General features: G+C 41.7%; 1 protein-coding gene across 4 annotated transcripts; it reads left to right on the top strand.

Moving 5' to 3' along the window:
• The first annotated feature begins 2,170 nt into the window (after positions 1-2,170).
• On the top strand, positions 2,171-22,397 carry nt5c1aa (5'-nucleotidase, cytosolic IAa). 4 transcript variants are annotated; one of them, XM_056399785.1, is made up of 8 exons: positions 2,173-2,528; positions 2,660-2,870; positions 7,115-7,159; positions 10,881-11,048; positions 11,162-11,291; positions 15,037-15,159; positions 18,239-18,423; positions 19,071-22,397. In XM_056399785.1, exons 2-8 carry the CDS (start codon positions 2,715-2,717, stop codon positions 19,425-19,427), a joined length of 1,164 nt encoding a protein of 387 aa, XP_056255760.1. In that variant the 5' UTR covers positions 2,173-2,528; positions 2,660-2,714; the 3' UTR covers positions 19,428-22,397. The 4 variants fall into 4 exon arrangements, with proteins under 4 accessions (XP_056255761.1, XP_056255760.1, XP_056255758.1 ...); XM_056399783.1 differs by having other exon boundaries at positions 2,641-2,870; XM_056399784.1 differs by having other exon boundaries at positions 2,638-2,870.
• The last annotated feature ends 1,801 nt before the right edge of the window (positions 22,398-24,198 follow it).

Genomic DNA, 24,198 nt, shown 5'->3' with positions numbered 1-24,198 from the left:
GTCCAGCTGATAAACACACAACCACAGCGTGTAGACAAGAGGAGATTAATGAATGAGCAGAGGAGAGAAGAAAACTCCACCACCACAACTGCTCCTGCTAATACTACACTAATGGTACTTGGTGTGTTTTGAGGTTATCAAGAATTATTTGAGGCCACAAAACTTTCTTACATTGAAGAGCTAATTACACTGAGCTGTAATTAGCAACAAATTATGCTGCAGAACATATTGCATTATCTTGGATTTTAAAGACAAAGTCAGTCACTGCAGCTGCTGTGCCGAAATACAACTAGTATAACTACAATATTTTTTATTATTATTGTTATTATGCTGATTATACAATACAATAACTTAAAAAAAGAACAAGAAATATTTATGATATAAATAAAAAAACATAATCAAACACTAAAGGACATATGCACATACAATGATAATTAAAGCACAAATAAAACTAAGTGTAAGAAGTTCCATAAGTGTGAGTTTTCAGCCTCGACTATGAACAAAAACATCAGATTTAAGTCTATGGCTATAAGTTAAAAAATTATATTGCATTCACTTGTGAAAATACGTTTCAAATCCGTCCTTAACTGCACTAGTAAGCAATAAAGTGAAGCTAATATTTGGGGTTTTACCTTTCTGAGGATAATGAATGAACAAAGGACGAAGGAAAAGTCCTACTACTTACTAATTACTATTACCATGACTACCAGTGCAACTAATCCTTCTACAAACACTGCTACCACACCACGGGAGCGTTACTGCTTCTACTTCTGCTCAACTCCCGATTCGCTACATGACATCAGCGATTATTTGATGTCGCAAAACTCTCTTTGTTTGAAAAGTCAATCAAAGGCGACTGTTACTGACCCAGATTTCTGCAGAGAGGTGATGTCAATGCAACGCTGAGATCACATCTGAATGTTCAACTGTGCCAAAAATATCTAACCAAGCATTTCAAAAGCAGCGCTATTATTAATGATACTAATACAAATAATGACACAGACTATACCACTGCTACTTCTAGTGGTTCTATACTACTGTCTATCTCCTGGTTCATTTTACTCAACTTATCATTTGATTATTTATTTCCTGATAGATTAGGAAAAAACTGACCCACTGCGGCTCCACAGATCAGAGGTACAATGAGAACACTTTAGAAATGAAGTGAACGTGTATAGGTACAGGGCCACGCTCTCTCTTCCTGCACCGAGACATCAGCCTTGAAGATCTGAGGTAAATTTGTGAAGCCACCTCTGTGTGACACATGACAAAAAAACCTCACAGGCATCTGGCGGTCGTAATCCCTGGCACTGTGCTGTGTTCCCCATGCATGAGTAAGGACGCTAATGGCCCTGTGTTCAACTCGGTGTACAACCTTGGTTTTAAATGAAGGTTACATCCATTATCTGCTATCCTTTAGGCTAATTTAACTCACCCCCCTCTCATCATCTCTGAGTTATCGGCCTCGGCTCTTTTAAACTGAAACCTACTTATCCTTAATTATTCCTGTTACTTTTTGCTTTTAGGTATGTTTTAACCATCAAAGATGACAAATAACTTTATTTGAAAATGAAATAAGTTAAAATGAAGAGAAAATCTGCCAATAGGAGGCGAGGTTATACCGTTTTATCCTAATAATAATAAAAATAATAAAAGATCACATTACAAAGTGCTTATGTATAAGGCAACAGAGTTAAAACGAGAGAAATCAGAAATACAACAAAAGCGTCTTGGTATTAGAGGGGTGCAAATAAACCAAAGTGTCACCAGCAAGAGAGCATTCAGTAAAAAACAATAAAACCATAAAAATAAAGTCTCAAGTAAATAAAAATAGAATAAAATACAATTAAAGCAGTAAAAGTGCAATCCATAGTACCGCACTCCTTTAAAAAAAATTCAGTTCTTTTCTGGATTAAATGGCTCATTGTCATGGCTATTTTCTGCTGTATACTTAGTATGTGCCTGAACATCCCATGAGCCTCTTGGGCAAATTGCACCGTCAACAGAGAACAGCGGGGTGTTGGGTGCTGGGGTGGGGGCGGAGCCATGCTGAATAAGGAAGCAGAGCTGCGATTGGTCAGCGCGAGGACAGAGGGGAATGGACCAAGCCGGGGAGCTGAGAGATTGATTGAATGGGACAGAGAGGGAGGGAGGGAGGGAGGGAGGGAGAGAGGGAGAGAGGGGGCACTGAGTGGGGAAAGACACAGGCAGAGAGATAACAGCAGATGGACCGCTGCACAGCCTGCAACACACTCTCAAAGGACAGACTGTATGAGTGACAGAGTGTGTCTGTGTGTGTGTGTATGCATGGATCACAGAGGAGTGTGTGTGTGTGTGTCAGTAGGAAAATTGGTTGTGAATGAGTGAGCGTCTTTCATGTGCTCTGGAACTGGATGCAGTGAGCAATAATCCTCTTGAGGAGAAACAGGATACAGACAAGTGAACAGGAAGCAGAGGACTGAACACTTTTGCTCTTCACACTTCGGCTGCTTTCAGGGCAGGTGCAAGCCCAGCAAACCTTCTCTGTAGTAAGCCTATTATCAATGCAGGAGAATCTCGATAAATGCTACAGACTGTAGCGGGACATTTTGTTCATTCGCTTGCACCTTTCTTTTTTTTTTTTTTTTTTTGCCTAAGAAGAGAACTGTGTCTTTATCAGAAGGAGGAAGACGGTTCGCAGGGCACCTCTGGGAGCACAGGAAGAGGGATTCTCTATGGTGAAGATGAGTCTGGACCCCGTACAGGTGATGAGCGGACAGGTCAAAGAGCTCAAAGTTGCCCCTTCGTCCAACGGGGAAAGCAGAGGATCATGGGAGGAGAAGGAAGAGTTTGATCAGGATCACCTGGGCCTCACCACCAAGCCAAAATCAGTAAGTCTCACCGAACGTTTATCTGTAAGTACGTCATGGTTAGTTGGGAATTTCCAGAGTACAAAAGTTTCTTCGAAACATCCCTCTGTCCTCCTCTCCTCTCTTCTGCCATGCTGCTCCTCTCTTCCCCAGCTCATCCTCTTGAGTCAGATGTTTACATAGCCCACGTGCAGCTTTAAGCACAGCTCATTAATGAGGGGCCGGGGGAGGCCAGATGAGACAGTGTGTGTGTGTGTGTGTGTGTGTGTGAGAGAGAGAGTGTTTCAAACTTCTGTCTGCTACATCCTTCCTTCAGATTATGAATTCAATTTTAATAGGAGACACATAAGACATTAAAAAAATAATAAAAAAGTGAGGGATGAAAGAGCAAAGCAGCAAAGGTAATTCACTTGCATCAGTATTCATTCATGACCATGCCTTTCATGATTTTAGAGGCTAGGCTAACAAGCTAACCTACATAACCTGCTGTCTGGAGTACATGGTTTTATGTATAGCTTTTTTTCCCCACTGGACTTTGGTCTAAATGAGACATCTGGGTTTATACAATTTCTACTAGTTTTTGTACTCATCAGGACAATAAATTAAATTCTATCTTGTATGACAGTCTCTCTTTCAAAATATAGGTATGAAACTAAACTCATAGGAGATGAAAAGGAGAACACACCACACAACACGCCACAGTACTGTTGTATACAACTGGATGAAGTGACACTGAAAGCGCCACAACTAGATATTTTCTAATCGACACACCAGATGTTCTTCGGTTAAGTAGTTTGTCTCTATTGTGAGCATTGCTAAAATCCCAAAACTTTAACAATCTGAACTTCTCAGAGACAACTTTGTTTCTAAGAAACTTCTGAGAAATAAAAAACTCCAGTTTGCAAAAGGTTAACATGTGTTTGAGCTGAGAGTTAAAAGAGAGCTAGGCACAGTGAGTGGCAGGGTTCAGTGCTGTTTATAGCAGTGCAGGACATCAACATACTGTACAGGGCAACGTAGCATTTTCCAAGGAATCAGGGGGACGGGCCTCTGAGCCAGTTTGAGTGTGAAACTATGAAAGAGAATGATTGAAAGTTAATGCAAAAAATAATTTGGGTAAGACAGTATCATAGTAACCAAACAAAAAGAGAAGAGAATAAAAAAAAAACAAATAAGAAGGAAAATACTGGTGAGTGCTAAGTGAGAACTAAAAGTAGCTAAAAGCTGAGTAATCTCTGCTGCTTGAGGATTAGTGCAGCCGCAGTGTTGTATTTCCAGACTGTAAACATCCATTACCATGCAGCAGTGACACCGCTTAACTATCAATCCAAATATACGGCGTTACACCACTGCAATAAAGATATAGCACCGGCCAAATTGACAGCTCAGATACATTCATCTGAAGGATGGGTTTAACTGTACTCGCATGTAAAAGGCACCATATTTAGAGTTTTAATAATAGCATTAGTGTATACTGCATGTGATTATTCATCAGGGGGAATGGACCAGGCAGATTATAGGGCTTTTATTCAAATGAAAGCCTGTTGAAATTAGATGGTTACATGACAGTTAAAACTGAGCAGGACGAAGTTGAAGCCATGATGACATCAGTTTGTGTTTTTTGTTATCACGGTATATAGTACAATATACTGTATATCGATATATGAAACTTGTTGTTTCTTTGTGTGATGCATATTCTATCTTCAACACGTTTCAGGCATTACATTAATATACTAGAGGCCTAATATTTCTATACTACCAGGCACATTGTAAAAACTTAATTTCTTATTTAGTGTTTGAATGTTTGATTGACTCTAAAGCCCAGACCGATGCTGTCTCAAAAATCAAGAGAACAAATTCAGCTAATGAAGAGCTTTCCCTAATGATACATTTCCACAGATGACAGCCCCGTTATACAGACCCAGCTGCCCAGGAGAATGAATATGAAAGATAAATAAAGGATAATGATGGAAGGTGTCACTTTTTTCAGTTTTTACTAAACAACACCGGCCTCATTAATATAAAAAGAAGTGCAGTACTAGTTCAATACTTCTTTCACTTAATTTATAGTAGTAGTTATATCATTTTAATTAACAGGTCAGTGTAATTAGGTAGCATTCACTTTAAATTAAAGCCAATTTTAATCGATATTAAATCACATTGAAACTGAAGAAGAAGGCAAAGAGGCTCAGGGGCTGCAGGTGAGATAATTTAACTTTTTATTGAGACAGAAAGTCAGAATCGGTGCAGCGTGTATCTGCTCTCCTGTGAGCTGCAAACTTGACAATGACTGGCTAAATACCTCAATGCCTTCAGTAGCAACGTAACTCATCGTTATTTCAAGGAGCATATTAGCATTGGCTAATAGTGTCTGGAGGTTCAATTGTTATTTTCTCATTATATACCGGGTGAAGACGCCTAAATATATCAAGTATTTTAAGCATTTTGACGATTTAGTTTTTAAGCACATTTCAGGCTGAAAGAATACAGAGCACACCAACATAATATTAAGACGTAGTTTGGTAGTAAGAGCTTTTACTTGTGTTAATGCTACGTATTTTGAACACTGACTGGCACAAAAATGTGTGTAATGTAACCAAACTGCAACAGCAAGTCTCTCCAAAGTCTGCAGGCTGCAGGACTCAGGAGTAATATCCACTGGCTAACAGGCTAACAAGCTAACAAGCAGTCTCTTCAGTGTTCTTCAGCATACAGGCTGCAGTCTGACATGTACAGCAAGTGTTGAGGGTTCTCTGTAGGAGAGTCGCTATCAGCGGCAGTCAAATCAAGGCGAGTTCATGCAGTACCGAACGGCCTCAGCAGTGTTAGTGCACGCATCTACCGTGAGCCCTGAGGGGAAACATACAGTATACCACAACCGCTACCAAGTTCTTGGTCTGCCCTCTATGCTTGATGGGTGGTTTGTCTATGAAACCAAGAGGAAAAGCTGATGGCGAGAAGAAGCCTGCAACTAAGGGTGATGCAAATGTTTGGATGATTCCTGCAGCCAAGGAGTCCTTGATGTGTTGGAGAGGTTGGAGAGGTTGGAGAGGTTGGAGAGGCGGCTGAGGAGAGGGGTGCTGGGCAGCAGGTTGATGTCGCAATCGTAAATACGATAGGGAGGCATAGTGAGGGTTTTCTGTTTACTGAATACCGCCTGAAGGTTGTGGTACACAGAAAGGACCAGAGTAGAAAGAGTAGAGTAGAGTAGAAAACAAGTTTCAGACAAGGTTTGTAGATTTCAGACAAACCAGCACATTAACATTGCTGTTACTGGCAGTGTGTTCAGTCACACTCTTGTGTAACCATATCAGGCCAAGGCCTGAACAGAATGCATCATCACTGGCCTTTAGTTATCTATAAATATCAGCCCCCCCCCCCCCCCCCCCCCCCGCTCACCCCCCCTCACTTTCTCTCCACGCTCTCACTGCTTCCCTTTCCTCTTTCTCTACCTGTTGTCTGGAAATCCCTCACACTTCTTGTCGCTTCATTCTCAGACGGATGGAAGGGATGTCTCACAGCCTCAGATATGTAAATAACAGATGACTCATGGATCTGGGTTATGCACAGATACCAGTCCTGCTGATCTGGCAAAGCTCTGACAGGATTAATATATAGTGGGAGAAAGGGAAGGGGGGAGGGGGCGACAGGTTCAACAACAATTTCCTTTTCTGTGCTTTACCAGGCAATAAAGGACGCTGGAATTCCTCAGTGCAACTTCAAATAAATACATGAATGTTTAGTTTTCACTCCCAGCAGGTTAAATTATGCCTTTGCCACCACACAGCTTAATAAGTAGGAGGCGATCATGGTCACTGCGGGTTCCTGCGAAGGGAAGCCTTGTGATCGATGCATTCCCAGTAGGTAGGAGGCCCACTGGGAGAGGGCAGGCAGTTAACACTACCAGTATCAAATCACAGTGAAGAACTGGCATCTTGCTCTGGGTTCACTCCCAGACTGTGTGACATTTTAATTATAGAGTAAGCTGACTCTAATGGATAAGCTGCACCAAAGGTCTCATACATCTGCAAGGCTGTTTCTGTGCAGAGGAGAAACCCATGTGTTCCACTGTAAACAGAGCAGTTTGACCCACCTGGGTCAGACCTCTGTTATACACAAATACTTATCTTCATAGTTTTTAAAGAATGTGAACGTATCATTGCAAAAAGAACATCCATCCTAACAGGTCCCATTATGTTTGAGGAGAATGTCAAAATGTGAGAAGTTCTTTCTGTTGAATAAAAACAAACTGTCATTCTGCTAAGGTGACAGGGAGACGAGCCCGGAAGGTGGAGGGAGGCGTGTTCTTCGTAAGTATGTCCCATCATCACGTGAGGTCGCAGGTTGTGTCCATGGTTACTGAATGACCCTCACCTCTGCCCTTTCACCGTCTTTTAACCTCCCCTGTGACGGCTGACAATGTGCCTGCATGGTCACGGACACGCCCACTCCACTAACCAACAACCTGACCTGATGCATCATCTCGTGTGCTGTCATGTTCATTCATATTGTGCCGGAGAACCACTGGCTGGACTGAGCCAATGAACCCGCTTGCTGTGTCACCAGACAGCTGCACAGAGTTATGGCTCTTTAATATGTGAACTCATGCTTCTGTGATATTAGAGTCTTGATATTAGTTGACAGACTGCATGCTCTGCCACAGGCTGGAAAAAAAAATCTACATTTATCCTCACGGTGTGTTATAGAGGCCCAACTAACCCTCATTCTGTGCAATGAAATATAAACTACAATCATACTGGAGTCATTGTGAAATTTTCCAATAGTGGATAAAACTGTTGTTGGACATATTTGTGGAAATAATGTCTAGGCTTTAAACTTAGAGTGGGCACGCTTCCCATGTCAGCGGCTGACTGACATTTGAGGGCCGGCCTTTAGAGGCACGCACCATGGTGTAATTCTGACTGCAGCACGTCACAGCCCTGTATAGTCCAGGAACATTGATAAACGATGTGTTTTTCTGTCTCTCCCTATAAACCATTAAACATTTAGAAGTACCCATCATGCTGTTATTTCAAAAGTTGAAGCTATCGCAACTTAGGCTAACTAGCTTCCACTCTGGAAGGAGAAGCTAGCTAACCCAGCGTGCTAATGTTCCTGCTCAACGTTAGTTTTCCTTCATATTATCTTAATGTCAGTTTAAACTAAAAATAAAGCAGCTTTTCTCACCTGAAGGTTGCTTCCAGTAAAAATATAAATCATGCAACGAACAAATGAAGGTAGTTAGCCTATTTTTAGCTTCACCCTACTCCTGCGCTTTCGAAGGTCCTGTGTGTTAATTTAGTTTCATCCTGACAGATTGCAACCTTCACCTGAGCCCTGGGGAGAAGCTCTTTTTCTCTCTGGTGACAAAAAATAAAGCTGGTCTTACAAGCGTGTAGCACAAACATTGCCTTTACACAGACGTGTTTATATACACATGTAGTTAGCTACACCTAGCTAAAACCAATGCACTCTAATGCAACATCATGCAATGAATGAAGGTTATAATGATCATAGTGTTGATAGGTGTGCCTATTATTCCGTCCGCCTCATTCAAATCAGTGAGGATTGGCTAAAAAACAGACGTACCTCTTTGTAAAATACAGTTCAGTCCAGCAGCAACACAAATTACAGTTGAATCAACATTTCTATCAAAAAATGTTTTCTATCAAATTTTAATCTGACTTGATGTGATGTGATGTGGGTCGGGAGTAATCCTGACAAGGCGATGCATGTGTGTGTGTGTGTGTGTTAACAGGTAAGTGGGTGACATGCCAGCAGGCAGCGGGGATGGAACAAGGCTAAATAGAGGGACAGTAGCTCAGTGCTTCTGTCAGCCTGTGGCCTACTTACCAGCACACAGGCATCGGCGCATGGACACAAACATGCATGTGTCTCAATACACAGACACATGTGTAATGCATGTAGACTTACACTGACCTACAAGCACAATTTTTGAATGTATTGTTATCTTGTGCTTTTTCTTTTTTTGCATTTGCATGTCAAGTTATATTAAGTTAATTAAGTTAGTTGAGTATATAAAATAGTTAGAGTTAGATTCATTTTATAATTAAATCATTACAGGAAACATGCACGATTTAAAGCTTTTTAGAAAAATACATTTAACCAGAACAAAAGATACTTGCACCCATGTTCCACAAAGGCAGAGTTGTGTGCAGTGGTACAACCTTCAAACACACACACACTTCCACATGCACATTATTGCACTTTAAATTAGTTGCCCCCCCCCCCATCTGAGTTCAGCTTCCCACTGTGGGCAATGATGCCGGTTGCCCCCGTAGGAATGCTGCCCTCTCCCTCCAGACAGCAACACTCAAGCGTAAACACACACATTAGGCAACACGAGAACAACACGAGGCCACCACGCCGTCTAGCAACCGTTCATTTGAGTCTATGGAGAAATAAGCTTGGGTAAAAATCATCACAGACTTTAGTGTGTCACTGACCATTCGACAAACTAAATATTACAATCACCTCTTGGTTTTTTGCAGCATGATTCAACAACAAAACTAAAACCTCCAAGAATACCACAGAGATCAATGAAGGAAGTATCTTGTGTTTCATATATAAGGAGGGGCTGGAATATTTGGTATGTGTGATGAAAGACTAGGACAGCACTAATTGCCACACAGACGTTTTTGGAAAGACGCCCTTCCTCACTGTGTGTACAGGCCAATTCACAATCAATAGACGCAGGTAAGGTTAATTATAGATATCCAGCTGGAACAACAGGTCTGTCCCAGCAGGGGGAGCCACATTCACATGATGTAAATTACTGAAACCTAAAAAACAGCTTATAAACAAGAAATAAAAAGACAAACAAAAGAAAAAACAACATCACTTGCACTCAGATCTCCTTATTCAATCCAATGGGAATGAGGGATTCTGTCTTTGTTGCTCCGTGGTATATTCAGAGTCTCAGTTTCCATGTAATGTAGTTCACTCAAACTGCTGTTATGACTATTAAAATGCCAAGCCACGATCGTGTTTTATCAGCTGTCGTCAGATAAGCCATATTTATAGTGTAATATGTGAGGTATCACTAGAACTAGGTTTGAGTAGATCGCTTTATCCAGAAATGCATCTTCACATCCCCTCACTTCGAAACAGTCACAGCGATCTTCAGCATGTGACTAGAATTACAAATGCATTTGATCCTCACTAACTGACTGTATGGATGACTTTAAATCTTTCCAAAATTTGTCAGTTTCAATTTCATTTCCATGATTTTTGGTTGTAAAAAAAAAAAAAAAAGTTAAATTAAATGCTTAAATTGTTATACATGATCTTTAATTCTTTTATGCTTTTCTGCTCTTTTAGTTTTTTATTATTAAAGTAATTTTACCAACTCGATAACATTATGTTATTTTAAGATATTGGTGGGCGGGTTTTGAAGTTACCGTCCGACGACAATGCTTATGAAAATGTGAAAGGTGGGGCTAAGCTTCCCTCAGAGTTGACAAGAACTTACACACATTTGTAAATTGCTCTCAGCTGTAGTGAACTGCATTGGACTATGGGTCACCACGTGGATGAACATACGTAGTCTTCTTATCTCATGATTAGAGATGACACCGTTCCACTAATGACAAGATCCCCATTCATACAGTATGTTGCTGCTCCATGATACTTTAATGACATTACAACAGATAACAGGCATGACAATAAGCATGTAGCCCAGCATGTATTGTGACGTGAAGAGTTTCTTTTAACTGCATCCAAAGAAAGTTTTAATGATGTTCTCCATACCGTCCCTTTAAAAAAAAAAAAAAAAAAAAAAAAAAAGGTCACAGCAGCAGTTGCATGCTCTTGTAAAAATTGGACATTCAAAGTATTATTAGCAGGGTTCAGTTTTGTGGGACACCGCAGGTAGAAAATAGGATCGTCATCTCTCACTTTCCCCCCTGTGTTCTCCAGTCATCATTACTCCTCGCTCATCTCCCCCTTTTTTTTCTCTTCCTCTTCATCATACCGTTCTCTATCTTGTCTCTTTTTTTTTTCCCCCCGCAGCCAAAGCCTGAGAACGCAGTGACCATCGCCGTCTCCTCTCGCGTCTTGTTTCGGACCGAGCGTGAGCAAAAGGTGTTTGAGCAGAAAGGAGTGGAGGAGTATCTGAGATTCCAGATCGAACACGAGAACGAACCCTTCGCCCCTGGACCTGCTTTCCCCTTCGTCAAGGTAAAAGTCACACAAACAAACAGACGTACAGCACAGACTTTGACTGACAGACGGGTGGTTTTGCTTTTTTTTTTTTTTTTTGCTGTCCTGAGCTGACTGCTGTGTTCTGACAGGCTCTGGAGGCCGTCAACACTCGTCTGCGGGAGCTGTACCCACAAAGTGAAGAACTGTTCGACATCGTGTTGGTGACGTACAACCATGCGCACGTAGGGATACGGCTAATCAACACCATCAACCATCACAGTGAGTCTTACAGAGATCTAATCAAGAGGGAGACGAGCTTCAGTGCCTCCATGCAGGGATATCAGGTGCTTTATGCCCAGCGTGGCAGACAGTAATGGCAATGACGCATCAGGTTAAAGCCACTATAGAATTTACGACATTGGTGACCCTCAGTGACACTGACAAAATACACAATGAGGCAGTGATAGTGCCTTTAAATAGCTTCCTGTCATAGGGTAACGGCCCGTTGATAGGTTAGTAAGATATCAAGTTTCTACACCCACACATACACTTCCGTTTGACAAGGTCATTATCTCTCTCTCCATGAGCCAAACAAAACATATGCCCCTCTATATGCACACATCCCGCATTCAGCTACTGTGCCTTAAAATGAGCTGTCAGGATTTCTGTAAATTTGTGATGTCACAACTTTACAGTTACCACCCTCAGCCACCCAGAACCACCGTCCAACATATTTGTTGTTGTTTTAGGTTTTTTAAGCTAAAAGACAACTTGTTGCTCAGCTAGCAGCTACAAGACACAAAGACAGAAACAACAACTAATAGAAATATAAGAAACCAGTGGCTGAAGTTTTATTTTTACTAGTATTCAGATCTTTAGCACACCTTGTTGTGTCCATCCCGTGTGAGTTTTTATTGAACTGTTTCCTTATGCAACTTTAAGACAGAGATAACATAATCCAAGTCGGTCCGGATACCGAAGCTGACGCAAGCTCAGCTGAGGGACAAACAACAAAGTGTATGAACAGCTGACTGGCATGATCCTTCCCAGGGTACTCTTAGACCCTCTTATGACATCGTCCTCACAGACCACTTCCTGTTCCTCAGAGCTCCGGGCCGGGGTTGAGCTCAAGATGACGTCCTCTGGGACGCAAGAATAATCCAAGAGGCCCGAAACAAAAACAGGTCTGATGGCCTTCCAGATGCTTCCATGTTAGATGTCTTTGGTGGCTCTCTGTATGAAGGGCTCAGTGCATTCAAACAGTCCCCTGACCTCTGACCTTTGCAACAGAATGAAAGGAAAACATGGTCTCTCTGATGTCACAGAAATAAGAGCTACAAGACATGATTAATATTACCTTCTCCTTTAGCTTTTCCCATTCGAAAGTGCAACATGATCGCCACAGAGAAACACTTAAATACACATTAATTTCTCATCATCTACTTACACTTGCTATTTTTAACAGCTGCAGGATGGAGTATAAAGTTTCTCTCCTTGCGTTCGAATGACCGAGCACAACTACACAGTTACACATAGCTCAGAATGACAAATATAGGTGACTGCTAGCAATTCATCCATCTGTTTAGCATGTATACATGGTAAGACCCGGTGGCTAAGTAATGTGCTTCGTGTGCAGTAAATTGAGAGTTCATGTGATGACATTATCATTCTCTATGGAAATCAGACCTGGAGCCACTACATGGACTCACACAAGCATCAATATTCATAACATTGAACATGGACGCACATACCTGCTGTAGCGGCTACGAGAGTAAAAATATTAAACTGTGCAATGAAGCTGCTCGTACTTTGACGTGACAGCAGTGTCTTCAAGGTCCTGCTGAGTTCCTGTTCTCCTATTACCATGTTTTAGATCTTCGGAACAAGTAAATAAATCATACAAGATGGATTCTATCAAAACATTATGCGGGGGGGGGGGGTGTACAAAGACATCAGTGGCGAGGACATTTTCCCTCTAGTGACTCCCACGCTCCAGCGCCCGTCTTAAAGGCAGGGGACACTTGGGAGGTTTAAAATGATGAGGTAGTGTGGGGGTCAAACCCACGAGGGCCCGACTACAAAGCTAAATAAACCATTTAGGAAATGTGAAGAGGACAGTCGGTTCTTTGAATGATGGAGAGATCACTCAGGGGGTTTAAAGCAACACTGTCTCTCTGTTTCTATCTCCAGCTCCATCCGCCTCCAGCACATCCATGAGTCACACTGCACAATAACTGTTTTTGTTTCCGCCTGTATTGTCACTTCATACCAGTGGATACAAGAGTTTAACACCGCTGACATTAGATTTGTCTGAATGGAGAACTGACTCATGCTAATGTGGAGACTCTTTAACAGTAAATGTTTTCTCCACAAGATCCCGTTGTTGTTTTTGTGTGTTTCTCAATTTTTTTCAGACCAAAGACACTTAACCATGAAAATAAAAGTCACAGACCCTCCCCCCAACATCCCCAAAACCAATAGGGCCTTTATAACAGAGTAAATTATACAGTAATAATATGTGTGACAGTGTGAAATATATATATAATATATATTAAATATTATATAATTTTGTTATTGACATCTCTTTGTCAGAATTAATTGAGATCGCCTCCGAAGATATTCCGGTGTTGGCCTCTACATCCAAACACAACGCAGACACGAAGTGATTAATGTCATACGGCCCACCGGCCCGTCCCCGGGCCAATCAGAGGGAGTAAAAACATTTGTCAATATACACAGGCTGTACCTCGTTAGCTCGGTTAGAGGCTCAAGAATTCAAATATTTAGTTTGTCTTGCACTAATTATAAGCACATAAATATCTAACAGCATGGTGTACCAGCAGACTGTGGTGACTGCTTACCGTAACATGTAGAACTCCAATTCTCTCTCCATTCCTCCGTTGTTTATATTCCTTTAGCCCGTAATGGTCCACAGGTCACAAAAATCAAAAGGGTTCCTTGGAAAAGTATACCAGGTTGTGAATATCGTCATGAGTCCACAGCAGACCATCAATCGATTACTTATTTGCTGCTCTTCCCTCGCTTCCCCTCCTCTGCTTTAGCTGTATCGATGATGATGTAAAAAGTGAAAAATTCCATGACTTTTTTTGATTATAAAGCAGGTCTAGTTTCTACATTAATACTGGGAAAGTATCAAAGCCTCAGTCCACAGAGAAAAGCACAAAGCCTGTATTCAGAAACTGAGCCTTAAAACCAGCCATCAGGACTTCTGTAACTCTGTGATGTCACAACAAACCAGTCACCGCCCTCAGCCATTTTAAATTTTTTAATTGATCACTCGGAAAATAGTCAGCCAATCAGAAGAGAGGCTCAGAGCCTGTGAAACTACATTGAGATACAAACTACATTGTCAAGTTTCTTGCCAAGACTAATATAACTTTAAATAAATACTATAACCTTGCAGTTTCTCTTTTAATAATGAATAATCAGTCTCCCTCCCACTAACCTTCTCTTTTACTATATCTCCATCTATCCTGGGTGTCATCCACCTATTGTAACCTTTAGCTCTGCTCAAATTCATTATATCACGTCTCCATCACAGCATTAGTCTATCGCTCTGTAATCATGGATGTAATGACCTGATATCACTCTCCCCGGGTTCTTTACACAGCGTCTCTCTGCTAATCTTTGGATCAGGCCACCACACATTATTAAGAGGCTCCCTCAGCCAAAATGCAAACAGACACTTTCCCACCAGTCTTATCCCTGTAGCTCTTATCTGCACAGCCCCTCGCCTCTCCTCCAGCCCCCTCCTTCCCCCTCTAGTTAAACCCCTTCTCCACTTGTACTTGTAAGTTTATCCTGTCACCCTGTCTCTAACCCCGTCGTCCTCCCACTTCACCTCCTATGACTCCTGAGCGTAAACTCTGTGACACATTCAACAATCTGCAGTCTCTGGGAGAAATTAAGATTTCTGTGTTTTATTTCTATCACCCTTTAAAATTCTATTAAACACCGAAGTGAAACTAAAAACCTCACCACTGTTTGTCTCTCCGGTCCTCAGACTTGTTCATTGAGAGGTTTTGCATGACGGGGGGAAGCAGTCCTACTGGCTACCTGAAGGCCTGGCAGACCAACCTCTACCTGTCTGCTGATGCCGAGAAGGTCAGGGAGGCACTGTCTGAAGGTGACGACCACACACACACACACACACACACACACACGCGCACACACACACGCACACGCACACACACACACACACCTGTGTGGACGATACAGTCTAACTTTTGTTACTGCCGACTATGTGTATGTTATTGATCTTCCTGTATAAATGTTAATGATGTTACTTGTGGTCTGTAATTATCAAAAAATGAGGAGAATTACACTTAAGGATTCTGTAAAGAGAATACAGCAGTAAGAGATTCCTTACTACAGGTGAAGAATAACAGTCTTACTTTTAACCATTAAGAATGGTTCTCAAGTGATCTCATGATTAATTATGTCAGTTATGTTCCACTGTAAAAGCGAGTGTGATTTATATTTTATTAGTTCATTAAGTTAATTTGAATTAATTTTATTTACATTCATGATGTGTGAAAAAAATAGACTTCACAACTAAAAACGGAGACATTTCCGGGGACAGCCTCAGCAAACAAGGGCGTCTGGTCACCCTAAAAAAACATGATATCCTGGGGGTTGGAGATTAAAGAACATGCTCTCGCACAGTGTTTGACTTTTTTTTTTTTTTTTTTAAGGAATAGCTTTCATGTTGTAAATTGAATCAAACAGGCCTCTGGTTTCAGAGACCTTGATGAGGCTTTACTCAAGTGCCGAACAACCAATTTAGATTTTGTGAACTTGATCATAGCCAGGACAGTAGTGTCCATGCAGCAACAACTGTTTTAGCAAGTTTTAGTTCATTTATTTTACATACAACTGCACTACATGTGACAAAGCTGCAGTGGAGTTGGAGAATATCTTTCCTTCCAGGCATCCACTGATTTTCATTCATTTCCCTTATTGCAAAGAAATGTATTTGCACAGACATAAACTTGCTTCACATGGGTAATCCATCACAGCAAACATCGTGGCTGCTTGGTTTTACTGTTGTCTATGTAATTATAAGTGTAAGTGCAGAATAATTTAAAAATGGTTGGCAGATTTGGCAGATTTATTCGATGTCAGATTAATGGAATAAAACTCCGGTCCTGCCTTTAAACTGCAATTTAAAAGGCAACACACACACACACACACACACACACACACACACACACACACACACACACACACACACACACACACACACACACACACACACACACACACACACACACACACACACACACACACACACACACACACACACACACACGCACACGCACACGCACACACACACACACACACACAAAGCTCACTGTTCTGGATGTATACATTGTGATTTTTTTCCCCTCCTGTTTGCATAATAAGTACCACTGACTGACATCTTCTCCAACGCTGCAGTGACATTACCATAAATCACCATATTAATATTTTCCTCTCTTTGTATTTGCTTGATTGACTCCTGCGTGTCACAGCATATCAAGACACACACTAAAGGGAACAGCTGTAGGAAGTAACATCCCATTTGCTCTGTCTGTGGCTCTGAGTGTGTATCAATATTTGAAAACATGTGGCTTCTCTCTGCCAAAGAAATACAGGATGGTAATATGCTCAGCTGACAAGGAGCTGGGAACAGAATATACTGATGTGAAATTTTTGAGACTTAAAGTGACAACCGCTTCGGAAGATTTAAATTTGTTCAGTGCTGAACATTTCATGCTGCATTATTACTGCTGTCAAAGAGGAATAAAACACAGTGAAATAGGCGGACTACGGTGGCCCTGACAGCTCAACGCACTGCGAGTAATACAAAACAAGCAAATTCAGAAAACATCTTCATCAATTTGACAACACACGTTCTGCAAAATACACACAACACATCCAAACACAGAAACGTTCACTATACACAATACGCTTGTTGTTCAGTGCTTTGTGACTTATGGAGTTAAAAGCATTGAACAACAAGTGCGTCCCACACGGGCGCAGTCTTGCAGCCCGTTTTCTGTATTTGCTTTTGTTGATTTGTTGTGTGTATTTGCCTGTGTCTTCTTCAGCTGCAGTGCCAGGTTGAAAAAAAAATTTGAATTGGATTAGTTGACCCTGTTCAAATTTTCCAGATTTCCACTTTCTCACTGTAAGAACCAGAAAACAACCGACTGTTTCTTCTGTCTCTGTGTATGTTGAGCCAGAGGGAAAACTAGAAGAGTGCTGACACACACACACACACAACGTGACCACAAACCTCTCAAGGTGACTTCGGGGACGTTCTTCATGTGACTTACAAGCTTAAGGTCACTAATGACGAGAATCTGTGGGAAGCACACGCCCACCATCAACCCTCCTCCTCCTCCTCTACACACACACACACACACACAAACACGCACACACACACACACACACACACACACACACACACACACACACACAGTCAAACAAAGGAAGTGTCTTTGACATTTAACTTGAACGATTTTAATTAGTTTCAAAGCCATTTATTAATACTTCCTGTAAGCTGCCACTATAAGTATAAGTTTTTTTAATAGCACTGCAGCCGAGTGTGAAAACCGTCCTGATTCATTCTAGCTGTAGCAGGAAATGAAGTGGTGAACTGAAGTGAACTGCTTTTCCTGTGTTTCTCTTCACTTGACAACCAGCACAGTCTCATCTTTTTACCATCCATTGAGGAGTCCAAAATATTTCTCAGATCCATTTTGCCAATAGGACATCCGATAGGTCAAACTGATCGTGAATGCCCTCTGCTGGACCAGAGGGAAAACTACTTCAAACGCTTTGTTGTGCTTATAAACTAAATTTTGAATTCAAAAAGGTAATACAGTTTCAATATTTAAGTTAATTTTTACCACTTCTGACTAAAGTTCAAATTTTGAATAAAAAGTATTTGCAGGTATCAGAGTCTGTCAGTCAGTCTCTTGCTTTGGGTTAGTGTTAGAAGTGATAAATCAGGGTTAGGATTAGGGATTAGTTAGTGATAAAAGTGATTCTGATCCAATCAACGTGTGTTTATCTACATGTATTAAAGTGTCTATGGCTTTGAGTGAAATGAAGTGAAGTAAAGAAAGACAAAGAAAAGTTTGTACAACTTCCGCGCCTTCAGCTAACGTACTGCTGAACACATTATTACCAATATCTCTCCGTGTGTTTGTGTTCAGGCATCGCAGCAGCCACCATGTTCATGCCAGAGAAGCAGACGGAGGTATCGGAGACCCAGCTGAGGGTGGCGTTTGACGGTGACGCCGTCTTATTCTCTGATGAGTCAGAGCGCATCTTCAAGGCCCACGGCCTGGACAAGTTCTTCGAACACGAGAGGGCAAACGAGGACACGCTATTGGATCATGTGTGTAGTTTTTACTGGAAATGTCTAGGGGACAACTTCCCTCCTGAACAGTAGCTAATGTGCTGATGTACCTCAGGCTGAATAATCATAAGTGCAAATTGCATTTCACTCTTTCCAAGAAAGGATCAGGTTTGTTTTTGTTTTTTTTGTCATTTATTAAAAAAGTAAAACGTGGCTATAATAGAAACAGAGGCGACTAAAGGTAGGTGGGTTTTAAACCCTGATCTCCTCTGCAGTCTTCACACTGCCATTTCCACGTAGCCCTAATCACCTGTGAATAATTATGCAGATGTTCACGATATAATATCCATTTCATTAATTGATTATTCTATGAATAAATTATGCAAAATGATAAATTATATGATAGGATGATAAATGGTTTCAAAATGCTGTCAGTTGGTGTGTGATTCGGTCAGACAGCCAGCAATTTATAAACTCAGCTTGTGCAGGCTTCATACTGTGCTATATTAAAATAAAATGGTGCTAATTCAATCAAGGTTTGCTTGTGCCGCATGCACTTAAAGATGTGGCATGACAAAGCAATAACAACTAATGATGCATAAAATACACAAAACACGACACTGCAACACAAGGGAACACGTAATATCACCAGCTCTGCTTTATCATCATCTGTTCCCCTCCTGCAGGGTCCCCTGAAGGGCTTCCTGGAGGCACTGGGGAAGCTCCAGAAAAAGTTTTATGCTAAAGGCCACCGCCTGGACTGTCCCATCCGGACTTTCTTGGTGACAGCTCGTAGCGCAGCCAGTTCTGGGATTCGGGCACTGAAGACGCTCAGGGCCTGGGGCTTGGAGATCGACGAGGCCTTGTTCCTAGCAGGAGCACCGAAGGGCCCCATGCTGGAGAAGATCAGGCCGCACATCTACTTCGATGATCAGATGTTTCATGTGGAGGGAGCAGCACAGATGGGCACCATCGCTGCCCATGTGCCCTATGGCATTGCACAGAAACATAACCTCAAACAGAAAACCAGTGCGGGGAAGTAGACAGCAGGACTTCAGGTGCCAATGGTACAGTCATTCAGCCGGAAACGGAACAAGAGAAGAAGGATGGGATGGAGAAAGTTTGGAGAGTTTGCAAAGATGAACTTGTACTGTATTGTATGTGGAAATGCATCATTTCCACACTGTAGCATTTGTATTGTAAGTCTGTTTTATCAAACTGTCTCAGCTTAATGCTATCATCTTAGGAGTTAGACACAGGTCTGGATAGATGTCAGGTAGAGGTCTAGAACCTGAGATGATGTTTCAAAGCCTCAATATACTCAATACTGAAGTGTTTTGTCGGATCTGTCTTTATATGCAGGGGTGCACATAACTGTTTTGGTCTGGTTCTCCAGGGAGCACCTGTAGATGTTGCTTGGTATGCAGCACAGTTATCCTACTACCCTCCTGACTGCTCTCCTCACTATCTCCGTCTGTGGTAGGTGATGATGTAGTCCTACTTTTTTAAGTGGATGTGCATCAGGAATGGAAGGCAAGAGTCTGACAGGCAGGATCGGCACTTACTTGATGTGAAAATTCACATGCATCTACTTAATTAAAAAAGAAGGCTAAAAGCCACACAACAACTGATTACTAACATTAAAGGGGCTACCTGTAAGTTTTGCTATTGCTACATAACCAGTGTTAGCATTAACAGCTGTTTACTTACTAAGAAACTGTGCGAGTTCAGAATCAAACTTCATTGCTTTACTCTCTAAGAGCTGTCTCCAGAGGTGGAAAGCAACACCAATGTTAACTCTTGTCTCTATCACGTCTTTTCTTCCACTGAAGATAGCACGCTAACCAGCTAGCCCCTGCTAGTCTTGTCACTTTCCGATAGCGACTCACTGTAGCATCCAATCTGCCCCTGAAGACGTAGCGCTGCTCAGAGTGCGTATTATGACCTTTTGTCTTGTAAACCCCAATGTTGGCCGAAGTTATTTTCAGACGACAATCACCACCACCCACCCCAAGCAAGAAACTACATTCAGCAGCAGAGAAAACTTAAAAAATAGCCCCTTTAACACATTTGTCATAATCTTACCAGTAATGTGTGGAAAAATCCTAATGTTTCAGTCATTAACTGTGTCCCAAAAACGCCAAACCCAAAAGTGTTGGTACACAAAAACACCTCTTTTCCTATCATCTGCTGCGCATCCTTTATTTCCACCACGCTGCCCACCAGTTATGTGCACCCCTGTTTATATGGGAATTTCAAAAGGTGCTTGATTGCTGCTGTGACCTAACTCTGTTTCACTCACTACCACTCGTCTTCATAAAGATGACACCTCTTCAGTGTTTGCTGGAGGATACTGAATGAATAGATTCACTGACTCCTGTCCAAGTAAAGCACAGAGACTGAACTGTATGCTGTCGACAAATGAGCCATAAGAACAATGCAGTGATATTATAAGGTTTAAAGTTATAGTGTTGTGCTGTAGCATGAGAGTCATAATTTAAAGTTTAAGTGTCAATCGTTTCACAGAGTTTGTTTGGAACTATACAAACTGTATTGTATATTACTGAAGATAGCAATATAATCTACTGTTGTGTTAGTGCAGAACAAATAGATGAAGCCATAAGTTTCAGTTGGTGCCTTAGTTTCAACAAAGACACTATTTTCAGCCATGTGGAGCAGCACTTGGGTCCTCGACAACTGTTGGATGCAACGCCATTGAATTCAGTAAAGTAGAGTACAGACATTGATGATCGCCAGACAATGAAACCTCCAAAATTCACAATTTATCTGCATCGCCGTTAGCATGTTGGTGTTCTCAAAGCCCATCTGAGCCTATGTGCACCTGAGGCTAACAAAATACTTGGTAGACTGATTAAAGTCGATTGAGTTCTGTTCTGAAATGTTCCTAAAATATTGTTGCTCTTCATGTGTATAACAACTTGACTTTGCTCGCTCAGGCCAATAGTTTTACTCAACTCGTGGTAAGCAAAGTAAAGTTTTATACTCCATCCATATTACCATATCCAACAAAAATTTAAAGTTAATTAAAGTCTAGGGCCTAGCATGGCTTGTCTTGTTTAAAGATCCCATATTTTCCTCTTCTGTGTTTTATTTGAAGTGCTGATCCATCAGAAGATATATTTGTGGTTTTAAAAACCAAAAACCATCTCAATGTTGTTTTACATCTCCTCTCTCAGGCACAACAGGTCGGTGAGCCAATCAGAAGAGAGGATCTGAGCCTCGGGGGGGCAGTGACTGCTTTGTTGTGACATCACAAAGCTACAAAAGTCCTGACAGCCCGTTTGAAGGCTCAGTCTCTGAATATGAGCTGTGTGCATTTCTCTGTGGACTGAGCGCTTTGATACTTTCACAATATTAATATAGAACCTAGAATATAGAAACACAGATGTGATTTTACCGCCCTCTCCTGTATGCCAAGGCTAATACAAAGTTTTACACTGCTAAGATGGTGATTGATGTTGTAAAATGTACCCAATTTAACAGCATCTGGCAATCAATGCCCAATTGGTAATCAATAACTAATTATCAGTATGATTTATGTGCAATTGAAAAACATGAATTTTTCGTTCATTGGCAAAATGGCTGCGGTGGCCTTTTGAAAATGTCAGTGCACTTCACCTCGCTCTGTTACTGCTGGCAGGGCCCAGGAAATCTTCCACCTAGTGTATATTTAGCAACGCTTCATTACGCCTCATCAGGCTCCGGAGGACCACAGAGACGAGCATTTTCACAGCCAAAACACATAATTGAACAGATGCGTCTTTTGGCAGGCGTTTGCCCTAAAATGACGGCTGAGTTGTCGGAGGATGAAGTTTCAGCCGGGTGATCTAATCAGTCGGGGCGGTTTGGACTTTAGGGTGACATTCAGGAGAACATTAATGAAGCAATGTACGAACATTTCAACTACAAGTTTACGACGACTACAGCAAAAATGGCTTTGCAATAAGAAAATGTAAATGAACAATAACTAAATAAAAAAAATAAAAACATTACAGTGCTTGTATTTACTCATTAATGAAAACAGCCACAGACTGAATGACGTCTATAAAGAGGATAAACACAGAGGTCCTGTATGAGGAGTCACTGATGTGCACTCCTTCGGTCCACCATTAAGTGGCAGCACCAGAGTGATGAATGATCTGCTGCAGCAACTGGTCTTCAGTCATCGCATGTTGTTTTTATTCAGGATGAAAAATGATTAGCAGCTTCATCCACGTTAAAGTTACTTATATATATTTCTTCATTCCTTTCATATTTCTTCTCCCTTCACTCTAATATTTCACTCTCGTCGCACTGAGCAGAATCACATTACTACCCACACTTTCATTCCCCAATCCACATATCTATGATAAATGGGTTAATATTCCCAATCATTCAGAGCTGAATTGGATCTTCCCAGCAGAGTCTGGGTGATAAAAGCCAGAAAGCGCCAACATCCAGCGCTGGTCTACCTGGCACCGTATTGCTAACAACACCACAGGGACGGGCCCTGCTGGTAAACGCTGATGGATTGACATTGGTGTGGATTTTATAAGCTTTAAAACAGCAGCGAGATGATGTCTCCAGCAGCATACAGTGGCGTTGCAGGGGGCAGAGAGATGAGACCCTGCAAAGCCTATGCACGGTTCATAATGGCACACATGCGCAGGATGCCAGCTGTATCCATAAACTGGCAATAAGCATCATTGCGGATGGAGAGTAGTGAAAGAGAATGCCAGATTGAGACAGCGCCTGGGGACTGAGATGACCATAACAACTCGCAGTCAGTGGATAATTGCTGGAAGGAGCTCAAGTGAAGTACAGGAGGAAATTGCTGAGGTGTATTTTCATTTCATTCATCACAACTGCTTCTCTTCTTCAAAAATCAGGAGTGCAAAGGAAAAGAAACACAGCAGATTCTCCAGAAGAGAGGAGCAATTTCACAGATGAGGGATATGTTCCACTGACAAGAGATTGATGACCAAATGGGAGACGTTATGTAACAGCCCATAAGCTCAAATATAAGCTGTCTTACTGCCAGATGTGACCTACAGAGCAGAGGCTGAGCGGTGCTGGGGGGGGGGGGATAACAACACAATAAAGAAAGACAGAGCAAAAAGAGAGAGAGAGAGAGACAGATGGGCTTGCCCCAAAGACACAGATATGAGGAGTGTTGTTTTCCTTCTGCTCAGTTACAAAGCGGAGCGGCACCCGTGGAGGGAAAAGATGGGTGACTCACTCAGTCTTGGCAGAGCCGCTGGTCAGACTCAGTGGGACTCGTGTCCCGTGTGAGACCAGTAACACGATGTTTTTGATCTGATCACTTGTTTTTTGTCTGCCATACACGCCGTAGCTCCTTAAGCTCTGAGCACACACTTTTCTGAAAAGTGCTGCAAAGTTTTTAACGAGCTATTGAGCTGTCAACACCTTTCAGGAGGCTCCTCTCTCTCTCCCTCTCTCTCTCTCTCTGTCTCTCTCTCTCAAGTGTTACTCTCTAAAAGTGAAAAGGAAGCGGTGAGAGTTAATAACCTGGCTCGAGGATGTTAATTTAACATTTAAACCCTCCATCAGGTTTGTAATGTGCAGTATCCTTGTTGAAATCAATAGCCGCTTCAAAAAGTGTGTGTGTGTGTGAGTGTATTGGCCTTGGTATTCATTAACTCATCACAGACTGCATTTCAGAGAAGCAGCTGGTGACAGGAATGTAATGTGTGTGTGTGTGTGTGTGTCTTTATTTGGGCTATCTGTGTGTTAGGACTGAGGAGCTGAAATTACAACTCAACTCAAGAAACAAATAACAGCTGCTGTTGATTA

This window comes from Seriola aureovittata, chromosome 16, assembly GCF_021018895.1.
Source record: "Seriola aureovittata isolate HTS-2021-v1 ecotype China chromosome 16, ASM2101889v1, whole genome shotgun sequence".
NCBI classification, from domain to species: Eukaryota; Metazoa; Chordata; class Actinopteri; order Carangiformes; family Carangidae; genus Seriola; species Seriola aureovittata.
The sequence above is the reverse complement of the archived record's forward strand: the minus strand, read 5'-3'. Positions and strand labels throughout refer to the sequence as shown.